This window comes from Tyto alba, unplaced genomic scaffold (assembly GCF_018691265.1).
Source record: "Tyto alba isolate M040663 unplaced genomic scaffold, T.alba_DEE_v4.0 Super-Scaffold_22, whole genome shotgun sequence".
Classification (NCBI taxonomy): domain Eukaryota; kingdom Metazoa; phylum Chordata; class Aves; order Strigiformes; family Tytonidae; genus Tyto; species Tyto alba.
In genome coordinates, this window is record NW_024881296.1 from 453,914 (window position 1) to 479,083 (window position 25,170).

Below are 25,170 nucleotides of genomic sequence, written 5' to 3' on the forward strand. Positions count from 1 at the left end.
CCCTGTGTGGGACCCCAGTCAGATGATGTGAATATTGCTTAACTGTCTGGGAAATACTTGAGAAATAGGTTAGCATTTTTTTAAAAATATATTTAAAATGGAATATTTCCCTATTTATTGAGTAGAAATGGGGTGAGAGGCAGGTCAGATCCTACAGTGGTCTCGCTTTCTGTTTTGTCCTTTTCAGGTGAGAGGATTCTTTTAAAAACTGGTCGATGTGTTTGGCTGCAAGGTTTAGATTCCGTAAGAGTGTCCCTTTGGACCTCTTTTTGTAGTGAAGTTAGTTACAACTGTACTGCTCATGTCTGATTTAGGACCTAAGAGATCTCTGGAGTTTTCCATAATGTGTGGGCAGAGATGGCATCCCCTAAGGCCAGTGTGCAGCATCTAGGTCAGACAAGAGTCTTCTGAACAACCTGTCCCTACCAGCTGCAGAAGAGGTTTTGGGAGAGCAACCTTGCCTACCTAAACTCCTCTTTTGAGAGTCCAGTGCCCTCCTCTTCCCCTGCAAACTTGCAGAAAGGATTGAAAAAACTATGAAACAGTAGCAGCACTTAACGCTGCCAAGGTTTTCTAACTAGGAGATCAAAATTGTTGCAAAATGACTTTACATATGGTAAAAGAAATCTTATGTGAATGAGAAACTACACTATGACTAGAGGAGCAAGTACACTATATATTTATCAACTCATCATTCTCCCACTAGTGCTTCTGTTTGAGTAGCCTGTAAACTTTATTGTAACTGTAGGCAAAACTGCTCTTTGAACTCCCCCTCCCCGTGCAACTTTAAAGGTAAGGTAGATCTTAGTCAAGTGATGGCACTGTACTTGTTCCTTTGTCGTGTCTTGGGTCATCCTTCTGCTGCAGAGTGTTGCCTAGCAATCTGCAAAACCCATGGTTCTAAGCTGATGGATGCTACACCTTTAGATAATTTTTAGAAGCTCATCTAACTTGGAACTAATACTCAGAATAAACTTTGGAGATTCCACTGGAGGCTTGCTTATGGTGGTGCCAGCAGAGTATAAAATGCATTGGCTTTTATACATTTATGGAAGTTTAGAAATCGCAGCTAGTTTGCCATGTTACCAGAACTCTCCCTTACATATACTTTCTCTTCTCTTTATTCTCCCCGTTTCAAAGGTTGTCATAATCGTTTAATCTCTCATTATGCAATTAGATATGTTGCTACACATTTATTAGCAAACTTACTGTCAGACTAGTAGTAATGCTCTAATTTACACTTCCCAAAGCATGGAAATTCCTGTGTAGGAATGAAGGCTCCCTTCTTTTCCCTCCTCCACCTATCCCGAGGTGCTCATGCAGTGAAAAGTATTGCAGGAGACCGAGATGTGTGAATGATAAGTGCTCTACGTGTTGCAACACCTGGACGTGATCAGACTTGTTAAAGATGATGTCTGAGGCCTGAGCCTGAGTTCTCTGCATTTGTGCTGGCTGAAATTTTTCCCCCTTACAGCTCCTCGGGGTTCTCCGATAGATCTCATCTCATCCCCCAGCCCAAGGGAGAGCGATCCATACCTTCCCCCACAGCCCCTTCTAATAACGCTGGTACTTCTGGTTGGAAGACTGGAGTCTTCTGGTGCAATCTTTCCATCTAGGTGTTTCCTAGTCTTGTCTGCAGAAGAATATTTGGAATCATGAACAGCTCACACCAGAAGCATGTTAATCATTGCATCATCTTGGGACCAGTTGAGAGCCTTTCTTTCAAGAGTTAATTTTATTTAACCCAAGCATGTAAATTAAGTCCAAATGACACTTAAAAAAGTAACGCTGCCTTCCATTTATAACCTGTCAGCTCAAAGGCATAATGTCTCTTAAGGATTTTAATTCGTTGGACAGTAATGTATTAGGGATCCAGTGATGCAGTCTGTCTTGTCACTGTGGAGTTAGTGACAGTTAATGCGTGGATTAATGATTCAAACAGTGTTGAAAGACCAGTGAATCATGAATCAGTATCTCTGATACTGCCTTAGAAATACCAACTCTAAACAATCAGAAGCCCCTGTAGAGTTGTCGGTTCAGGAAAACCCATCAGGCGATCGATCATCTGCATGCAATATTCATGGGTATTGCGCACATTACATATATAATAGTACATGGTAAAAACTCTTTCAAGTTCCTCATGTTACCATATTGTAGCAGCACTTTTTTTCTCTTTCAGCAGTTTGGAATATTTTCTCTATTTATGATCTGCAAAAGTTGTTCGTGGAAGTTAAAATCAGTAGTTTGTCTCAAAGCTTTTACTATTACAATATTTGCCACGTAGTATTTTGCTCAAAATGTTTGATTTTTTTTCTTTATCTGACAATATATTTTCTTACTTCAGGGAATTTAAACTAGGGAAAAAAAAAGCTGCTGAGAAAATTCCGTAGTGTTAAGCTAATTTTTAAAATGTTGGCATAAGTACTGTATTGTGCTAAGGAAAAGTTATCTCTGCAGACAATGTACTAATATTTAATTCTGAATTTTATGAAGTAGATCCTGGTGATCATTTGGGAGTTTTACACGTGTAAAAAATGAAACACAGAAGAACTGACTGCTGTGTATTGCTGTAACACCCCTAGAACATGGCTAACGCCCAATTACTGCATGCTTAGACTTGGATGGTAATTACAATTGAGCTGTAAAATATTTTGACAGTTTCCAACTGCTGTGTGGTTATTAGCCAGGCATCGTAAGGGAATGAAGTGCAGTGATTCGATGAGTTTTATATCGTGATCTGCTTAAATGAGGACTTTCAGAATAAACATGTGGCGTAAAGTGTTAATCAAAAGCAGTATTTGCTTATTAGCAGTTTTTCTTGAGTTCTGCAGGAGACAATTCCTCTTTCCCAAAGATTCTGATTCCTTAAATGAGACTTGCCATACCTCTATGCTTCAGCTTTTCATTTACAAGCTTTTACTTGTTGAGTGCTAAAAGCATAACCACACCAAATTTAATTTGTAGCATGAAAATTATGTGTATATTTTTCAAGAGGATAGATTTGCCAGTGTTGAAGCTAGAAAAGCTGTGTTAATTACATATTATAAAGCAAAAAGGATATTTTCATTTAACATGTGTTTCTCCTTTTAGCTGCCCAAGTCCTAGCATTTAGCAAATTTGGATAGTGTAAGAATTCTTGGAAAAATATATGTCAAACCAAATGGCACTTGAATTGCTGTTACTTTTACATGTATTTTTATTTTGAATTGAAACTAATAAAGCAAATACATTCAAACTACATGCAAATTAAGCTCCAGATTGTGCCAGTCTCGTTATGTTCATTAAGCTATTGAAACCTTGAGTAGTAGCTGTTATTCCATGGGGGCTATTCACAGAATAAGGTACTTCTCAATGAGGTAGAGATAGCAATCTGCCTTCACACTGCTTAAATAATACTTGTTCCATTGGGCAACATTCCAGTCTGCCATACCTTAATTTTTCACTTGTTTTCTTTAAGAATACTTTTTGGTTTTATATATTGTTTATGAATGTTGTTTGTGAGTGAAGCATTCTGTTTCTGGTATAGAAAAAAAAAAATAAAAGAAAAGAAAAAATTAAAAAAAAAAAAGAAAAGAAAAGAAAAAACCCAACACCCTAAAGTAATTCTTGTTTCCCAGTTCACTCTGCTAGTGCCATCTTTGCTGTGACTGAGAGCTGAATCCAGCTGATTTGGTTACCAGTGTTGCTTATGTCTTACTGTTTGCCTAAATACCTAATTTCACCCAACTGTAATCAAGTTGCTTGTTGTTTTTCTGACAGTTGTCCTGGATCTGACCTGAACTTTTAACCTTGCAGATGAAATAACCTTTCTAATGTAGCCTAGATTCTCAAGTGGCTTCGTGACTTTCTGCGGAGATGTGCTGAATGGGAGAGAGCCTCCTTCTCCGCTGGTGTTCACAAGGAGCAGTAGGAGTGGTGGCGTTGTACCTCTTCCATAGCCAGTCTCCTAAACAACTAAAAGACATACTCTGTACAATTATTCATTTGGAGAGTTGTGTTAGTGGTTATTGAACTTTCCATGTGTTCAGATAGCTATGTGCCAGGGAAAAAGCAAAATATACTGTATTTTGCAAGGAAATCTGCTTAACACAGGTGAATCGGTGTGTGAGTTGCATATGAAACAAATCATATCGGGACCCCTACCCTAGGCTTAAGTTTTTAAATTGGAAGTATTTTTGGGGGTGGGTGATGTGAACTGAGAGGCTGTGTGGGGTGTTGCTTGGTGGAAAATGGGTGTTTTTCAGCTTGCTTCCCCTGCTGCAGGAGAGCGGAGGGGAGCTCAGCCAGGCTCCTGCTTGCTAGTGGCAGCACCTTGTGCCAGCTGTGTCCTTTCCCTGTAGGACCTGGAGTTAAGACATGCAGAGAAGGTAGCTCTGAAACACATCTTAAAATATCCTTTGGTCCTTCTGCTTGCCCAAAAGCAAGTTCAGCTTTACAAAACAAAAGATTTCTTCACCCTGTTGTTAAAGACCTCTAGTAGTGAAGCGTCCGTGGCTTTCCAGGGCAGACTGAGTGCTTCATTATACTGTCTTATAGATTGCTCCTCCTAATGTCTGACCTGCTGCAATTAAAGCCTGTAACTTCGTTTTGGTAGACACTGGCATGAGGGACAAAGGGCTTTCTTCAGAATTTTACAGGCTTGAAGACTTACTACATTCCTTTATCATTTTTTCTTAACATAAATGGCCTAAATTTGCACCAGCTTTCTTTGGTTTGGTGGGTTTTTTTGTTTTTTTTTTCCCCTCCTGGTCTTTCTTGGGGCTCATCTTGCTTACACTCTACATCTAGGAAAGCTGAACATAAAATTTCTGCTGTGGCTTTACTGATGCTGAGTGGAATGGGAGAGGCAGTACATGTCTTACAAAGCTTTATTCCTGTCTGTACATCTCAGTATGATGTTTGTCTTTTTCACAACAACCTGATGTTGTTGACTTATGTTCAGCTTGAATAGTCTGTTTCCCCCACATCTTTTGTGAATGTGAATCCCCCACATTCTTTTGTGAAGAACTGTTACCTAACCAGTTCTTCCTCATCCTGCATTTATGTAAATGATTACTCCTTCCCATGTTGCACTTGTACCTATTGAATTTCATCCTGTTTTCTTCAGACCTTTTCTCCTTTTTATATGATCGTAATTCTTCTAGTGCATTTGATGTCCATCCCACCTTCCTAGATCAGACTTTTCACACTGAACCCATGAAATACTCTTGCAGAACCCCTTTTAATGCATAATTTCAAGAAACATTTAAAACTAGTCTTGGATATAGTTTTCCAGCCTGTTTTGCACCTATGCTATGCGAGTCTCATTAAGGCTTCTTTTTCTGTGCTTCTTTATGAGAGCATCTTGAGAGACAATAAAAAGAGCTTCACTGCAATCTCAATAAGTTATCTGCTGCTTCTCCCCTCCCCTGCCTGCTTACTTCTTATAGAAGGAACTTGGATCAGTTGTCATGATTTGTTGATGACAAATTAATGTTTGTGGCTTGTCTCCTTTTAACTTTCACATGCTAAGAAGCAACTTCATTATTTTTTCCACCTCTTTTTCATTAGCTTGTCTGCATTCTTCTGATTTGTCTTTTTTTTTTTTTTTTTTTTTTTGCTTTTAAAGACTAGAAGGGAATGCAGTTGTTTCCTACTCTTCTAATAGCTCATCTATCTTTACGTTTTCAAACTGACCATTAATTTCAATTGTTTCATACTGGTTCTTCCAGTACCCTAGGACTACATTAAATGTATTCAGCTGATCTGAAAGCATCTAGCTTATCTAAACTGTGTCCGCACCTGGCTGAAATCTGACCTTTTTGTGTCTGATATTGGTAGTGCTAGTCTCCAACTTCGATCTGACTTGTAGACTAAAGAAAGATGAAGAAAAAAGAAAGGCATTAAGCGTTTCAGATGTCTCCCCATCATCTATGGATAGCTCCTCCTTACCACTGAGTGGTGAAGCAATGTATTTATTAATCTTCGTCTTGTGATTGTTTGCACAGAGTGGGCTGCTGATGCAGTAGTTTATCAAGGCTAAAACTTACTTATTTCTATTAAATTCTCATTTAGCTATAGCTATACTAGGGACCTTTCTTGAGAATAGCCATCTTTATGCCTGATACAAGCTTATGGACACCAGCACCTCATGCAGGATTGTAGAATAGGCGTACTTAATTTCCACCCTCGGTTAAGAGGTGTAGTCTGGCCTGCAGAGGCACCACATCAGGTTTTGTGTCATCAATACCAGGTTTAAAAATGCCAAATGCTCTAAGCCCCTCCACGCACAGAGATTGTTTTCTTTGTTAGTGCAATATCTGCACAGATCTATCATCTGTGTTCTGTTCACAAGTATTGAAATCAAAGATTTCTCATAGGCAAAGAGTAATACTCCCATAAATCTGCCTATGGCTGTGCATTAATATAAATGATGCACTAAATTTACAAAATAGGTATCTATAAAATTCTATGGAGCAATGTCACCTTAATGATACATCAGAAGGTTGCCTGAAAAAACAGTGTCTGTTGAAAAGTTCAGAAGAGTGGGAGAATGACTTGCATTTATTTAATGGCTAATGTCGAAAGAAATTCCTGCAAAAGCAACAAAAGTTCACTGTTTTTAGGAAGAATTGGCAGTGACTCTCATTTTTAGTTTGCCTTGTGCTTTCTTTTTAGAAGAGGTTCTTGTGACCTTTTCTGACAAGCTCTAACACTTCCATTGTTTGCTGCAGGCCTTTGAAATGTGGCAGAGATAGCCTTGGGCCCAGGGAGGTGCGTTTTGCTAGTTCAGTTCACATTTAACAAAGTTAAAAGCTTTGAAAATTGCTATTCCTCATCTGTGGTTTAAGTTGCTTAATTCTGGCAACCTGCCCAAAACCCTGAACGTTCCGGTCGTGGCAGAAAGCCAGGGATTGTGAACCGGCAGCATCCTGGTAGCTCATCTGGGCTTCCAGCACAGATTACACGGGAGCGGAGACTTCAGCCCACGTGCCACCGGGGCAACTGGAGAAAGGGAGGTGGACACAAGGAAAGGGCCCGTCTTCTGAGGGCAGAAAAATGAGGCCCCATACCTGTGTGTGACCTGTTCATACTGTTACGTTACAGACATATGTAATCATCAGAGAATGAGCTCAGCATTTGCTGCTGCTTAATGATATGAATTATATACCTTTTCCTGGTTTGGGTTTGGTTTTTTTTTTTTTTTAATTGAAAACATGTAATTCAAGACAAAGCTTATGCGACCTCAGGGAAGAGAAGCTAGACGAGCCTCAGCCAATCCTTTTATGATAGTTGAATCTGAGAAGGAGCTCACTATGGCTCTTTTTTCGTGGCTGTACTGACCATCAGGTGAAATTACTTGCACATAAGCAAGCAATTCATTATGTTGTCTCAGATTTGTTTCTCCTTTGCCAGCTCATTAACATAATCTTCTCCTTGCCGTTAGCTAATAAATTTAGGGCTTCTCAACCCGGTGAGGTAGCAACCCTCACTCCTGTGCAGTACTGTTTTTTTCCATTAAGGACATCCACAGGGGGAGGTAGTTGTCTTGAAATAAAGAGTCTGTCCTGTTCTTAATTAATTCCCATGAGCAGACAGGCTCTGTGTCCTGCTGCCCAAGTGAGGAAATTGTCTGGTAGTTGATGTGTTGTGGCTTCTGGTTCTGAAGGTTTAGAGTTCGAATACTTGGGGGGTTTTATCCTTTTAATCCCCATCAGCGAAACCCAAACCAAAACCCTAAAAGACTATGCTAAGAAAAAGTTACTTCGTTACTAGACAAAAGTAAAAGCTGAAAGGAGGCTGCTAGATTATTACACAAATTACAGAATGAAGTACTTAGCAGTTCTGAATTGCCAGATTTAAGGTAGCCTTTCTTACTGTAGCCCCTCCCATCTTTGTGCACTGGATGCCTGTAGGTTGTGTACATGTACACATTTCCATTGCATGACTGCATACCGTGATTTTCAGCTGGACCACTTCCTCAGTGCTTGGATTAGAAGTAACCAGACCCTGTAACAGAAGAAGCAGCTGTCTGCAGAGCTGCCATTTTATTTTTTTCTGGGAGCTGGAAGGTGTTTAATGGAGCTTGGTCTCCTCGTTACGCTGGGTAAATGCCACAGAGAGCTTGGACAGAGCTCACCACAGAACTGGTGTGTGATGCTAGCGAGCTACCCAGAGCGGTGTTTGAGGCTATGAATGATGTGCTCCTGTCTTCAGGGTGACTAGGTCATAGACTTCATCTTAACTTGTCCAAGCCTGGAAGGTGGTTTTTTGGTTATCCTGAGCACTCTCACCTGCCCCTGGAGTCCAGAAGATTGTGGCAGCTTTGGTGGGATGCTGTGGGTGCAATACACCAGATTTACATTAGGTATCATCTTTGAGTTCTTGCGATAGTTGGTTTACTTACTGGCTCAGACAAGTTACTTAATTCAGGCTGTTTCCCTATTTGTAAAATACCAATTGTGAGTCTCTATCATGGCAATACATTCATTCACCCATTGCAGTGTGCCTTATATTGTGGGATGGCTATTACGTTGGAGATCATGGGAAAGTCCCATCATACTGCTTAAATGAAGCTAAGTGCCGTGCGTAATAAGTTAAGGATAATAAGAAATAATGAGCAACAGCTTTTTACTTTGCGCAGGGAGATAGGTGAGCACAGTGCGAATAGGAATGGATGGTGATGTTTAGAATAAAAAGCGCCACCATGTTTGTTTGTGGGGTGGGACAAGTAAGAGTTACATGGATGAAATGAACTCAAGCACTGGCAACTTGCTGAACCTTACAGGCTGGGACCAGAAGTGGTAGCGTGTTGAAGGACAACCATTGTGTCTGTGCTTCAGCCACGTACGGCACAAACTGGGTACGTTTAGATGTGACTCGATGAGGGAGAGCAGCAAACAGGAGGAAGCTGTGCCTGTTTAGGAGAGGGAATACAGTAATGGGGTCTTGTGTTATGTGTGCTTCTTCATGGCAGATGTTACCTTCATCCGTTTTTCCCTGGGTCCAAAGCATTCAGCTAAACACGGCATCGTACAGGTTACGACACGGGACCACGTTGTCTGTCAACCTCCAAGCACTAAAGTGAAAACTTGCTGAAGGCACTCACACACACTCTGTTACTTATTTTGAGAGGCAAAAGCAGGGTGGATTAAACCTTGCAGGAAATTGTTTCATTCCCTGGCATGTCACTCCACAGCGCTGCAAGCAACTGCCTTTTGCAAATGGGGGTGATTTGGAAAGCTGTAGAGGGGGAGAGCAGGATATCCAGGCAGCTTTTCTTGCTTGCTTTTCCTTCCCTGCTTGAGAGGGTCTACCGTTCTTGTTACCTAGAAAGTTATGTTTGTTCCATATCCTGGCATTTATGTAGTATGTGTGTCCTCTTGCTGCTTTCCTTTCTTTTCTCAGGCGTAGTTTGAAAAAGCTCTTTCCAGTCTCATGGCCACCAAAATACGTAATGGGCAACCGAAAACCCTTTAGAATGAAATAATTTCACCTATATAACCGACAGATGACTTGAGGCATGTCCCAAGGATTACACCTTCCTCCTTACCTTGCAAATCTTAACAGGTTCAAGCATGAGAGCATCATGTTGGCTCGGGCAGATGTCTAAATGTTAAGCCTGTGATTGAACATGGACTGGTTTGGTTGTGCCAGAATGAAACCTGTAAAATGATAAGCAACTTAAAAACTTAGGCCTAAACCTTCTAAGATAGGGGTTTGTATTTTGTTGTATATCCCCATTAGCCACAGCCACGATCAGAAGGGTGAGTAAGGCAAAGTTTAAAGATGTCTGACGGAGAAACCTGGAAGTTGCCTAAATATTTGCTACCAATAATATATAGGAAACAAATTCAATCGACCTATAAGTCATACCAAACAACTTTCTTTCCAGATCTTAATTTTTAGGGGCAGTAGGAGCTAAGGACATTTTGTGTAAACATACACCATGCCATGCAAACAGGGAGCAACAGGGTTAAAGAATGTACTCCTAAACTGGTAAGTTTGTGTATCAGAGCAACAGGACAGCAGAACCCCTAACATTTCTTTACAGGAAACGTGTATTTTCTTATACATCCATGCACTTTCCTTACCAGAAGCAAAGAGCAATGCCACTTGTATTTTGTCATGTCACTGAAGCCATCATAATGTTATGGTGACCTGCTACTCAAAAAAAAATGCTAACTAGCCTAAATAAAGAACATCTCAGCACAGCTGTATCGTGAGGATGTGTTTTCCATCTCCAGAATAAAACAGAAAACAGTTATACTCTGTCTTTGCAGACTCGATCTCCATATTCTATTTCGGTCCTGATACTAGTTAAAAATCACCTTTTGACTTATGCCCATACTGTTCCACAGCCTAGAATAAACAGAATTCCATGCATGTTGGACATGTACAGACCTTGCCAAAGGCATACATTCTATTAAATGAGCCACATTCAATTTAGAATACTCCTGGACTAAGCAATTCCTATAGGTAGAGCCCTGTGATGCTTAAAAGGGAAAATTTTAGAGGATCATCTTGATGATACAAAATTATATAATTTGACTGAAATGTATTTGGGTGTCTTGCACCTTTTGTACCGTTTTTCAGACTGTTTAGTTCAGCTGAGTTTCCCAAACTTTCTGCATCCAGCTGTGTGCTGCACATTTTGCCTCACCTAGCTGTGCATTACTTTCATTTACCTTATCTTGCATTTTAATAATTCCACAATTTTCAGTGAGCCTAGACAACACTAGTTTTGATAGGGGTAAGGGGAAATCCCTTTTATTTTGCTTAGTCAAATAAGTAAGAGACCGTTGCCTGTACTTGCTTCTGGAGGAACATAACTTGTTTGTTGATTGTTTGTAGGTTTTCCCTCTTCTGACGTTTAGCCCTACCTCAATCTCAGCTTCCTTTCCTCGTGCAGTTAATTACCGTTCCTAGTTTGTTCTCTCAACTCCTTTCCTCTCTGGGGAGTTGTGTTCACTAATGTAAAACTCAAACCACGTCAGTCTTCCACCCAGATTCCCACAACCGTTACGTACTTTCTTTTTCCTTATTCTTCTCAGCATCTTTCTCTTCCAGCCTTCAACACCGCCTCTTGCTCTCTTTAAACTTCTCTACCCACATGCAACCTGTCAACAAGCTCTTGAGAGTTGCTCAGACTGAGCCCCTCTGATATTCATCTGGATGCTCCACGTGTCTCCTACGAGGGCTTGCTTCATAGCCGCGTGTTCCCATCACTAGTTCCCATCTTGATTTTCTTCTTCTGAGCGTTCGTCTATGTGTGTCGGAGGTGCAGCTGAACCCCGGCTTTGCAAACCGTCAGTGCACCTGGTGCTGCGTTCCTGAGAGCAGCAAAATAATTGTTTCAATATTTTGAAATGTAGGGATACAGCCTAACATTTAAAGCTGTTGTCCTCTTGTTAACGTAGAGTAATGGTCTGATGGGATAATCTCCCAAGAGGAAAAATGCATACACTATAAATCTTATTAATTAAGCTTCCAGAACGTGTAAAAGAAGAATAAAGAGACTTGAGTGCTTCTGTTGACTGTGAAACAAAGATATCCTGAAGCTAGTGCTGACTCTAGCTGATAAATCCACCCACACGATGCTGCATCTGGATCTGAGCTAGGATGTGAGGGACCAGCTCTGGAACCTCTGCACTTGCTGTGCAGTTAATCCACAACTGGATAAAAATCAGTTGCGTTCGATTCAGTAACCTGTTGATCAGTGAGCGGATTGGGCAATCTTGTGGGTATCTCATGCTTTTTAGAGGTATTTCCACACGAGTTCTCGTGGACTTCAGCTGTTAAACTCAAAAAGCCAAGTCGTGACTGCTGTGTGGTTTAGAAGAATTGTGTAGTCAGTGCTTAAAAGAATTATGTAGGAAAAAGTTAATTATATTTTTATTTCATTTGATCAGTTCCTACCAATCTTGTAGAGTAAATACGGGCTAGAAATTGCTGCTTGGTAGTAACTGTGTTTGCACTGAACCTGTAACTAATATGTACAGCTTATGGGTATCAAAAGAAAGTATTTTTCATAATGATATTTTTCCAAAAAATAAAAACTAACTTTTGTTAACTCTTCTGAAGGGGTGTCAAGTGATCATACACAATTTGACCGTTATTCAAATATCTCCAGTGTGTCTTGAGTTGAATGATTTTATTGTAGATTAAGTAATGAAAGCCTTAACTCGGGTGGTGAACAGGAGTATAACATTGTCACAGTATTAACTTCACCTTTCTCCAAAACAATTTGAGTAATAGGTAAGGAAAAAAAGCCATATATAATTTCTGCTTTGTCAGCTGGAGACGATAAAACTGTATAAGTACATTATGCGTGTGCTCAATCTTGCATATTCTGGATAAAATACTTCTTGAAAATCAAAAACAAATGGAAGGACAAACATGGAAAGAAAAGTTTCACCTTAAGTATAGCTTTTCAAGGAATTTCAGCCTAGATTTTTAAAAATCAGTAATTCAGAAATAAAATGCAAAACTCTGCTGAATTTATTGATTTAGTAGCTTTGGACGTCCTTTTGTAAAACCTAGTTTTAAAATCAGTTACATCTTCAGTTTGTTAGAGGTGTAATTATGGCATTTGAATGGTAATATTGCCTAAGGCCATTGCAGAGTTGACCAGGAGGTATTTAGGTGGTGACCGGAACATTTAACATTTCTGTAGAGAGTTTCAGCAACAAGTATTAGGACTTTATAGTTGACATTTAATATATCTAGTAGGTAGTACTCTATGATTTGAAGAAGTAACTCTGTGCTTTAAAAATTTGTTGAAATACCATTTTTCCACATCTTGTTAATGCTATTTTAATTCTTTTTCTCCCTGCAGTGTTATTTCCATATATATCATTTAGAAGGCAAATATATTTTGAGTAATGTAGTACTTCAAATTTAGGATCAGTGGTTCGATACTGGTTTTTGCTTCAAGTTGTTAAAAAAACAGGAGAAAAAACAGATCTTAGTTACATCACTCTGAATCCAGAGAAACTGTCCGGCAGCTCCTAAGCAATGTTTGTTTCTCTGATTAAAATCTGATGCACAGTGAAGAAAGTCTATCATTAATTGCTGCTTTTTTCTTCCCTATTTTTCTATATCCCTGTTAACATGTTAATTCACTGTATTTAGAGGTATTTGTCTCATCATTAACAGATTAGTTCATACTGATTTGAATCATTGACAGGATTCAAACAGGGAAAAAAAAAAAAAAAAAAAAAAAAAAAAAGAAACCAAACCACTTTTAACAAGTTATTTTGTACATACGATCCGGTATTTTGAAAAAATCTCAGTGAGGTATACATTACATTTCTAAATGAGTTGGCAGTGCTCCTATCTGATGATGTGGTAGGTATGTTTATAAAACAACTTTTTAGGGCTGACTGTCACGGTAAATGAAAAATTACTTTCCTGGTTCTGTACATTTTCTTCCCCAGAAGCAGTGAAGACATAAATCAGTTGGTAGCTAGCAGCTAATTGCTTAGCACTGACATACTTTAGTCAAGTGGGGGCATCATTGGTCTTTCACAAATAAGTAATGTGGCCAAAAGGATTTACTTGATAAACTTAAGTGGCTGTGATATAGCACATTACTTGCTCTATTTTTATCTTAATTTGGGAACTCTCTAGCTATACGGCACATAAACAGCATGTTTGTTGTGTATATATGCTTTTAATTATATTACATTGAAAAAATAAGCGGGCTCAGTTCTTTCCCTATAATTCAGATTTTGGTTTTATGTCAGTCAAATTCAGCTTAATTACATCTAAGAAGTTTTTAAAGTGACAGTATTTTTCTGGTGAAATGAGTGTGTATTTCTTGAAAACATCAGCTGCAATCAGTACGTTCTCTGCTGAATTTGAGAAACAGTGGGCAGTCTGACAAATGCCAAATGCCTGATGTATTTTATTCCATTTTAATTCTGGGTTTGTGCTAACAGAAGTGTTACCAAAAGTGTCAAAATGCCCTTTTGGGAAACGGTCATTATCAGCTAATGATACTTGTTAGAAACCATGCTCTGCTAACGGTTTATGGCCGAAATTCCTTTTCCACAGAGAAAAACTAAAGCCTGGAAGGGGAAGCTCTTTGGGAACGGTTGGAGGTGGCTGTCTAGAAACACCGTGCCGTAATTACCTTTATGCAGTCGCGCCCTTAAACGGGAAGAGCGCAGCCAAAACTTTAGGCGGGAGCCTACACGAGATAAACGCATGAATCGTATGTCGCAGACACAGCGTCTTTGATCCCCACGTCGCAATGGCAGATTGCATCTCGTGGGTAACCCTGCCCCTGCTACGCCTGGCTTTTGATCTAGTCGCGGTGTTATCTTCATTAAAAGCGAAAGGGCTCGTGGGGATGCTTTTCCATGGCTGCATTTTGGGGAATCTTTTCAAGGGTGTGGATCACGGGCTGTGCAGGACTCTGCCTTAGGTATTTAAGCACGGTGTTTCCACTGGTACAATTCTTGGCCTGTTCTCCTCTGTAGATCTGGAATCCCGTATATCTACATCCTTTGGAGACAAGTGCCAAGGGCAACGACTGGAGATAATAACTTGAGATTCGTGTCTTTTGCAAGTTGCAGTCATTGTAAACTGACAGCTGTGAAGGACCTAAACTCACATCAAAGGATACAGATCATCTAGTTAGGTCGATTAATGTTAATTCTCATCTTCCATTAAATTCTTTTATCTTCTTTTTTCTTTCCTTTTCTTTGTCTTTTTTTTTTTTTTTTTTTTTTTTTTTTTTATCTTTCAGCCAAGCCCAATACCAAGTCCTGTTTTGGGGAGAAAGCCAAACGCTAGTCAGTCACTGCTTGTGTGGTGCAAAGAAGTTACAAAAAACTACAGGGGAGTGAAAATTACCAATTTTACTACATCGTGGAGAAACGGTTTATCCTTTTGTGCAATATTACATCACTTTAGACCAGACCTAATGTAAGTTGTATGCTCTTTGTCTGCATAAACTAACTCTCATAGAAATATATAACATTTAAGTTTATATAAAAATCAAATCCCTGTTGGTTTCAGGCGTTGAACTGTTTTCACCATTTTCGTTCAATCAGGGAACCATCCTTTCTGAGAAAACAGATTGATGAATGCTCAAACTTTATGACCTCTTTGCTCTCCCTTGTTTCATAAACAACTGTTTCTCCCCTCTCTGTGATTTGTTTTTCTTCTTCTTAATCTATACAAAGAACTGACTTCAAGATGATTATGAAAATTGTGCCGGTGTTGAAATGAGATGAGAGGAATAAGCCTGTAGCTCTTTGTACGCTGACAAGCACGGATTACCTCCTGGTAAATTTGGTTGTCAAGGCCGGCTTCTAGTCCCTGCCTTAACTTCTTTTTTTAGATGGAAAGCTTCAGGCAATGAAACATGTAATCAGTGTTTATTTATTTATTTATTTATTTATTCCTTTAATTTTCCACACTATTAGTTTTGTTGATTGAATAGCTGTGAAATTGCTAGTTACTGTATGATATTACTGTATGTCAAATTTTTAGAATCAGTTTGTTTTAAAACTGCTGCTTTTATCAAATACTGTACATACCCACTGTGCCATTTTCCCCCTCAGTGACTACAAGTCCCTGAATCCTCAAGATATTAAAGAGAACAACAAAAAGGTAAGAACTGCCAGAAAAAAAAAAAAAAAAAAAAAAGACATAGCTTCAATTTTGGCTTCACTGCAGGTTTTTATTAATTTGGGGGAAAGTGTGGCTGTTTTGTAAGGTCATAACGGCGGCTCACAGAAGGTATTCAACCTCCCACGGTTCAAATCGGATGCATTATTGACTCTCGTTTGTCATGGTCTTTAACATTCACAACAAGTGCAAGGATGGCATTAGAGTTTAATATTTGTATGGCCTACATTAACTGTGAAAGCGGAGGAAAGGGCTGCCCAGCCTTCTGTGATCACTCCTCTGATTTTCCTAATCAGCCACGTAATTAAAAAAAAATGAGAAACGTAACTGCTCTTGGTTTGTCGTATGCAGGACTTCTCTTTCTGTTGCTTTAACGGGGCTCTGTGCATCGGTCACAGTCGATGTTGCTTTGATGGTGATTTTTGTATTTTTAAAGATGAAATTTTGCACCTACTCTTATACAGCACCAGCTGAGTGAAGTGGAAATGTGGAAAGTTTAGGATAAAAACTGTTGAGACAATACTTCATGGGTAAAAATGTTAGGAAAATAGTTTATAGCATTGTGCCGGGCAGCTGTTTTAAACCATTCTTTACACCTTTGTGGTGCTAAGATGTAAAAAGTTTCTCTGGAAGATGCAGGATCTCAGTTTGGGAATCATCAGAAGACTTTTTATTTCTGCTCACTTTTAGATGTGTTGCAAACTTCAATTGAGCCCTAGGGACACGTTTAGAAATTATAATTCTTGTGCGAGTCACTGATAATAAAATTATTCCTGAAGATCATCTGAAAATTGTTTTTAAGTAGCTGCCTTCTCAATGCTGTGTTTTTATTTTTATACCGCTTTAAAAACACTAAATTGAATTGGGATGAAGATATAAAAATATACTTTTAATAAATTAATTAGGTTCAACATTATATAGCAAATAGAACTAAAGAATATTAAATTGTAGAGTATGTGGAATTTCTGAAAGTGCTTTATTAAAATTAACTTCTGTTTAGGGTAATTATATTTTAACGTGCCTGCACAGTTATGTCTTAGCCAGGGAGTTACTTGTCTTTAAAACAGTACTTAAGTATTATAAATAATAAAATACCTCTGAGCTGCAGTTATCTAATGAGTGATTTGGCCAATGATATCTTTTTCATAATAATACAGGGACTTACGATGACCTAAGTGGATTATCCGTGGCATCACAGTGTTTTCTGTGACCATATGTTTTTGTACTTCAAGTTTCGTTGAGCGTCTGGGCTAATTAAGCCGGATTATAAAAAAGAAAGAGTAGATTATTAATTAAAAATGTTAGCACTACAATCAGTCATCTTTTCTTTATGAAACTGTGATGGCAAATGGTGAACTTCTTAGCCTGGCTCTCTAGCAGGATATAGTTCCCAGGATTGAAGAAGTAATGATTGTTGTTATTGTGCAGTTTTTTTCTGTCATCACTTTGCAAGCCTTCGCCTGACAGCTACATTGAGTATCTCAGTTGCTTCCTGCAGATTTATTTCCTGGTCTCACACAGTTCTGCCTGATAACCCTCTGTGCCCTTGGTTGGAGTGAATGCAGCACTGGCAACAATGGCTGCCTATAAATTCCATGCAGATATGTAACACATTTGACAATGATTCCTCCTAACCAATTAAAATAACATCTATGGATGAATAGGACAATTTTCTTTGTCTGAAGCAGCTTTTTTTGCTTCCTTTTTTTTTTTTTTTTTTTTTTTTTCCCCCAGGAAAGGAGGTAAGAGGTGACTGTGACCACAGATTAAAGGTTAACCTGTAAGAGTATATCTTTTAGAAGTGCATGACCTTGTTTGTATTTTAATAAAAAAAAGAAGAAATCTTAAGAGACAACTATTTCAGTGCAGTTACTGCGTATAATTGCACATTGAAATACACTGTTACAAAAAGAGCATCATCAGAGTTTCTTTATAATGCACACTAGTCATTTGCCAAATTGGTGCTGCCACTGCTGCTGAATAAAAAAGGGTATTTTCTTGTGACATCTGATCTTGGCCAATATGTCAGTGTGTTACATAGTTGGGAAATGGTTGGAATACTGCCTGTGGTGCTTGTGCTGATGGATCCCAATTGATGTCTGTCAATCAGTTTGTCAGTAAATTAAAAAAAGAAAAAAAAATAAAACTTCATCGGGAAATAGGTAAATAAGTTTAGTGTCCTGAATATACGTGTGTGTGTGTGTGTGTGTGTGTATTGTAATTTCCACAATATAATTATATCTCCAAATCTGCCCCCCCGCCCCCAAGACCCCAAACAACTACTCCAGATTACATTAGCATTAGTCAGAATTCAGATATATTTTTGGTGCATGGTGCTCATTGCAAATTCAAATTTCTGTGAGGAACAAAAGAGAAACCAGGATTATCTTTGAGAAGATTAAAAATGTCACAGGGATACCTTCCCAGCTGGTCCAGAGAGTTGTGGTTCTATTTAAATGTCATATGTATCTAACTATCCATATAACCTTCCCAATAACGTTAACCAACTAATTTTATTTACTGCATTCATTTGATTATTAGTTAATAATAATGAAAAATGTGTTAAAATTACAGCATACTAGCAGTATAGTCCCTTATCAAAAATACAACTTTTTCATATTGCTAATAACATGTCCTGCACTTTAAAAAAATGTAAACTACTGAACTACACTTGGCTGGAGCTTGGAGGAGATGAAAAAACAAGTGGAAGGGTACAACAATATGGTTCTAATAATGAACTTCTGGTTTTAATTACTTTAGAGAAGCTTGTTTCATTTGAGGGATTACTGTGTGGAAATAGTAGTATCTTCTGGATGTTCAATTGGCACTTTCAATTTTTGTGATGCTTTTTTTTTTTTTTTTCCCTTTTTTCCAATTTTTGACCATTTCTACTAAATTCCTCAATACAATTGAACTCAATTGTTTTGACAAAATATTCCATTTGGCAAGGAAGGAGGCCTTTTAGAATATACATTTAAACAGAAGAATTCAGAATTACAGGGATAGCATTGAGTCAAAATGGAAAAAATTCCTTACCTTTAAACTGGCAGCCATATTTTTATAACAGGAGTTCATGTTCACTTTTACCTCTTGATTCCCCAAAATCAAGTATTTAAGTGTGTGTGTGGAGTTGCTTGTTGACCTTGGTGGGATCATGCAGGAACGTAGTTAAGCATGCGTAGAAACAGTTGTAAAATCGAGGCTTAGTTATGCCTCTGTATAACAAAAAGTCATTTGGCTTGGAAAATTTACTCTATTAATACCATGTTACAAACTAGTTAGAAACACTGGGTATTTATAAATATGCTGGAATATCAAGAAGCTTCCAGCTTTTCTAACAGTGAAGCAGAATCTGTCACACACTGCCGTATGGACGCGCACAGAATGTACGATCGCTGTTTGTAGAACTAATGACTGTAAAACATTTGCGTGCCAATCTAGATATCTAGTGTGCTTTAAAAGGAGAGAAGCAACAATATGTATCGTCCAGAATGAGGAGGAGAGGAGGTGGGAGATCAGTGTCGGGCATCAGTGGGAAACTATTGTGTTTAATCCCAAGCATCACCGGCAGAACTGAGCAGACAGTAAAATGTGATTGCAGCTGTATCAAAAATACCCGTAGTCCCGAATGCAATCCTGCTGCTGTAGTGTTACCCGTTCTAAAAAAGGGCCTTTCCTGACAACTCTGGAACACTGTCCCCACCTTCATTTTACAGACTCTGGGAGATACTCTTAGGATTTAGTTTTATTAGCATATAAATAAGAAATTAAAAGAGTTCAGGTCAAGTCACGTCTATGGGCTTCGAGTGCCGTGGACTGCTAAACCCATCCTTAAGTCCTTTCATTCTTCAGGTGATCACTTCCACTACCTTCAGCGTGGGGTGACAGGTTATTTATGCTACTGAATCAAAACTGCTCCACTTAAACAACAAATCCTGGTGTTACCTTTGGTCCACAGGACAACACAGCTGGCTTGCTACGCTTTCGTACTGTTTTTTGTTGTTATATGACCATTCATCATCCCCGTGCTGTGGCTTAGGCTGCCCACCCAAATCCATGCGCTGCTCTTTAACTCTCCTTCCTCTGAGCTCCTCATGTCTGTTTGGTTCCACCCCTCTTGTCTCCCTCTCCTCCATATCCAGCCTGATCCCGCCTCTCCAGCTCTGTGTCCCAAGACCAGGTAAATGACAGCTCTCCCTCTTCTACCCTCTGACTACTTTCCATTCCCTCCCACCCATCATTTTCCTGTGATTCTGCTCTGTCTGGAGCTTTGTATCAGCAAATACAGCAGTCATGTTTTCCACTGCTACTCCTGTATCTAAGCAGAGCTCTGCTTTTATAAATGGCATAAGAATCTCTCGTAAGGAATCTTCCCAAGAAATGTTACCCCACCAAAGAGCAGCAGTGATTTTAGGCCAAATCATTTTGCACAGGGACAGCCAGAAGGGCTTAAAAATAAATTATTCAGATAATTTCTGTCTCTAGATAAATGCTGTGAATCATTTGTTATACTGATATAAAAATTAATTCACCAAAAATGCTTTGGCAAGTTATACCTGAGCATGAGGGAAAGCATACAAAATTTCAGGAAGATAAATTCCAGCTCTCAGAAGCAGAGTTTGAAAAGTGACTGAAATGAAAACCGTTTGCTCCCTGACTAGGGAGTGACATTGCAACGGGAATGAGGGAGCTTCCTTTTCTCAGAGCATGTGAAATAACCAGGTCTGCCGGGAGCCGGCCAGGCCAGACCCATGTTCTAACTCACTGTTGAACATTTACTTGTATGAAAACCAAGAGGATTAAAAAAAAATCATAATTGATTTCTCTTCTTTTTTTTTTTTTCCCCCCACTCTTCTAAAAATACATAAATTAAGGAAATAATGTAAAACTGAGGTAGAGTTGAAGCCAGCAATATGTGTTACTGTTGCGTTGCAAAAGGACAGGTTCTCATCCATGTTTTAAATTTAGCATCTATTTTTGCTTAAAATGGTGTAGGAACACCGTGAACATTTTAGACCCCTTCAGAAGAGGGTGAAAAGGAGCTGCAGAATTACTGGGGTGGGGGAAGAAGTTTGAGTGCTTTAACTGAGTGCATCTACACTAACAGGAAGCCTTTTTAAAGGCTTCCTTGAAACATAATATTGTCTTCCAGGGTTAATCCAGGATAGTAATAATTAATTGTAAATTGAGAAACGGCTTTAATTCTTCAAAACTAGAAAAACCTGATGCACCAAGCCCACTCACTTAAAGGGCTAACAGAAAGGAGACAATGTCGCCTCACAAAGTGGGAGGCTTGCGAAGTGTTCAGCTGTTAGAAATGAAAGTGAAGTGGGAATGAAATTCACTCTCTCTTTCTTACCAATTTAGCATCAACAGATGTTTTTAAAATGCATTTGTTTGCTGACTTGTGATTTATGTCTTGTATCAAGTAGTCTGTGATGGTGTTCTTTTTGGCTATCTGGACATAGTTTTTCATCAACACAAATCACTGCAATTACATGACCAGTAGAAGGGAGAAGGTTGATCACCAGTGATAAAGCCCAAGATGGATTAGTGTCGTGTTTCTTATATCTTTGTTCCTTATCTTAAAGAGCCATCCTTATTTGCTTTTTTTCTGGTCTAACTCTTACACTTTTTTTATTTGCTTGTTTCCTACTACTTGAGTGAGAACCATTTAAGATATTGGTAGGTTTTCTTAGTGCAAACAGAAGGGCTTTTAAGTTTCATGAACGGCTTTTTACTTATGAAACTGGCCTAATTTTAAGTAACCAAAGATTTTAGTATAGTATGGTATTGAGGTATGTTAGAAATATTTTAAACAATGCCATTTGAGTGTCTTTACTGGTCATATTCTCTCGATTTGCATTACTTTAAAGATATCCTGGGAGCTATCTAGAAGCCATTGGGAAAAATTGATGAGTTGGATGTTGGACTGTTGTCATGGTTTGAGCTCAGAGGGCAAATGAGCACTACACAGCCGCTCTCTCCCGCTTCCCCCCCAGTGCCAAGAAGGAGAAAATAAATACAGGTGTGGGATCCAAGATAAGGACAGGGAGGGATAAATCACCCATTATGGTCACAGGCAAAAGACGGACTCCTTAGGGGAAGGAAAACGTAGTGTAAATTTAATATGTACACTAATAACAACAACACTTAACAGACAGAGTAGGACAGTGAGAAGCATTGCCACACCTTGAGAACACCTTCCCCCCACCCCTCCCTTCTTCCCGGGCTCAGCTCTGCTCCTGATATCTCTCCCTCCTCCCCCAGCGGCGCAGGGGCAGGGAATGGGGGGTGCAGGCAGTGCTGCCGCTTCTGCCATCTTGGTGGAGGAGGAACTTCTGGAACTTCTTCCCCCTGCTCCAGCGTGGTCCCCCTCTCACAGGAGACAGTTCTCCACAAACTCTCTCCAACCTGAGTCCCTCCCACAGCTGCAGCCCTTCCCGAGCTGCTCTGGCATGGGACACCCCTGCATGCTGCAATCCTCCTGGCACTGAACTACAGCAGTGGGGGCTGCTTCTTCCCACAGGGTCCCAGCTGCCTTAGGAGCAGTCACCTTAAATGGATGTGTGGGGCCACCCACAGGCCGTATTTCAGCGTCTGCTCCACCGTAGACCTCCATGGGTGGCAGGGGGGGCCGCCCTGCCGTCTCCCCACAGGATACAGGGGGGTCTCTGCTCCGGCACACCTCCCCCCTCCTTTCTTCCTCCATTCCTCCACTGACCTTGGTGTTCACATAGATGTCACAGCTCCTCCTCACAACTCCAACTCCTCCCAGGTCCTTTCTTAAATACGTTATTGCAGAGGCAGAGGTGGGTCCGACTTGGAGGCAGGGGAGCTTCGAGAAGCTTCTCACAGGGGACGACTGCTCTAGTCCTCTCCCAAAAACCCCACCACTCACTCAAACCGAGGACAACTGTGCAACAAAAAAGAGTAACTGCTCGAATGAAGCCAGAAGAATAATAAGTAATAGAGTTGAACCTATACTGTTCTGGTAATACTGGATATGTTTCAGGTTTGCTTTTTTTAACTGAAACTTCCGCTTGCATTCTTGAAACGTTATGATATGTAAGAAACTGCCACATTGTAATCTTTATTTTTTCTGTTTTTAAAGGCATACGATGGGTTTGCCAGTTTGGGAATATCACGATTGCTGGAACCTTCTGACATGGTTTTATTAGCGATACCTGACAAACTGACTGTTATGACCTATCTGTATCAAATAAGGGCACATTTCTGTGGCCAGGAATTAAATGTGGTTCAAATAGAGGAGAACAGTAGTAAAAGCACATATAAAGTGGGTAACTACGAAACGGACCCAAACAGTTCTGTCGACCAGGAAAAATTCTACGCCGAGCTGAGTGACCTGAACCGCGAGCCTGAGCTGCATCCCCCAGACAGTGGTTTGGCAGACTTTGCTTCTCAGGATGACTCTGTGTTTGTAAACGACAGTGGTGTTGGCGAATCTGAGAGCGAGCATCAGACTCCCGATGACCACTTAAGCCCAAGCACAGCTTCCCCTTCTTCTCGCAGGACTCGAAGTGACACAGATCCACAGAAATCCCAGCAGAGCTCTGGAAGGACTTCTGCATCTGAAGACGCTGGGAAGTGTAGCGGTGCAGATACAACGCAAGCGCAGCCTACGTTGGGAAGGAAGAAGTTGCTGGTAGCTGACACTTTAGACTTGAGTGACCTGGCACATGTCAGTGATCAAAAAGAGGATGTGTCTCCCACAGCTGCTTGTGAAGATAATGACAAGAAGAGACACCAGAGCTCAGACAGTACCGTTGGTTTCTCAGAGCAAGAAAAGCTGGGACGTCTAGGATCCACAGAGAGCACAAGAGCAGATCCCAGTTCACCTGTCACAAAGCCGAGTTTATCTCCTACTTCTAAGCTTGGATACTCCTATAATAAGGATACTGATCTTGCAAAGAAACCTCCTGCTTCTCCGAGGCAAACAGAATCTGATTCTGACAGTGATGCCAGAACAGCTTTAAATCATACGGATCAAACTGCAAAAACAGCCCAGGTAAGAAATTTAAACTTTCTTGTGCCTGTGAGTCAGGCTGGAGATGGTGTTCGGGTTCTTTCTCCACGTTTGTAATTTACATCATATCTTCAGTATAAATGGTGACGTGAGCGGTGTGTTTTTATTGTTGGGCAATAAATACTCTGACTGAAGAGTAGGTGGTGCTGAAAAAGAGCCATTATATGAAAAAATAATTTATAGGAATTGTTCTACTGTTACTCTTTCCAATCTCTCTCCAGTTAAAGGAGGTTGTATTCTCAGCTGTCTCAAAGAAGATGGCTCCAAGGCTTTTGCCACTGAGTGTAGCAACACCTTGCTTCTGAGTATTGCGTACTGAAGCAAAAACTGGAAAAAGACTTATCAATTCATTGGTCCATATTCAAAAAATGTAAAGTTTTGAAGACCGTAAAATATCCCAAAGATATTTCAAAATCTTGTCTGAGAAACCACACAGCCTTGTGAACGTAGCCACCATGGTGAGGTAGAAACTCCAGAATACTAAGTTATGCTTTTCGTTGAGTGGCCTCAAGCACATTACTTAACCACCATATCATTTTCCTTTCTATAAATATAAAAAGTGTTCGCCCACCTACCTGGCAGACTTATTGTGGGGATGAAAGCTGAATATTCTAGAAATGCTGAGTATTATCAGAAAAACATATCATCACAAAAATATGTAAAAAATGTTATCAGCCCTGTTTACAAAAATGCCAAAACAGGCTGTTAATTTTACCCTTGTGAAGAGTTTTCTTGAGTTTTGGTTTTGTTTGGCTTGTGCCATTTGCTCTGATAAAAGGAGAATATAGCCAGTTTTTCGGTAATGTGAATTGCTTCAAATACGTTTATGTTTTTTCCTGACTAAATGCCATAAAGATTCATTTTATTGCAAGAGAAGCCGTCCGTAGATGGGTGATAATGGCCAAATATTAGTCCCATAGCCAGCTAATTTATTTCCTTTAATCAGTGAAGTCTCATGAAGTTTCTCTTCTCATCCAGTACACACTGATGATGATGAAAGGAAGAGCTTGGCCTATACAGAATAATAGAGCAAGAGGAGACAGCATGTCTTCTCTACAAAGATTTTCACGTGCAAAGGTGCAATAGTCCAAGAAGAAGGAAGAGATGAGTTTAAAGATGGTTCTCTGTTGATAATTGTCTGGGCATGTGGCAGTAAAATCACAGACGTGAGCCTCAATCTTAACCTTGAACCTCAGTTGTCGGTTAGAGTCAGGCATCTCAATTTCCACGTGGTTGATGCAGGAGCACAACCTGCAACGTCTGTCCCAACTCTATCTCATGTAAAGGCCTAGAGACGCATTTTCCCAGAGTCTTCACAGTTGACCTTGATGAAGTTGTCACCGTTTAGGAGTATATATGTATGGGAGCTGCTCATGTTCCCTATGCAGAAGCCCCCCTTCTGTTCTTTCTACTCTGCAATATAATTGGGCATATCTGTGAAGAAGGGACTCTCTTGTGGATATTCATAAAGTAGAAGCAGATATTTTCATAGGTTTTTTGCC

The 25,170-nt window shown here is 39.8% G+C and overlaps 1 protein-coding gene across 8 annotated transcripts in view; it reads left to right on the forward strand.

The window, feature by feature from the left end:
- The window catches only part of EHBP1 (EH domain binding protein 1), a 230,914-nt gene that overhangs the window by 131,340 nt on the left and 74,404 nt on the right, over window positions 1-25,170 (forward strand). For all 8 annotated transcript variants that reach the window (XM_042795730.1, XM_042795731.1, XM_042795733.1 and 5 more), the window contains 3 exons: window positions 14,735-14,913; window positions 15,555-15,603; window positions 22,736-23,650. In XM_042795730.1, the coding sequence (XP_042651664.1) occupies window positions 14,735-14,913; window positions 15,555-15,603; window positions 22,736-23,650 (1,143 nt within the window). The remainder of the gene's footprint in view (window positions 1-14,734; window positions 14,914-15,554; window positions 15,604-22,735; window positions 23,651-25,170) is intronic.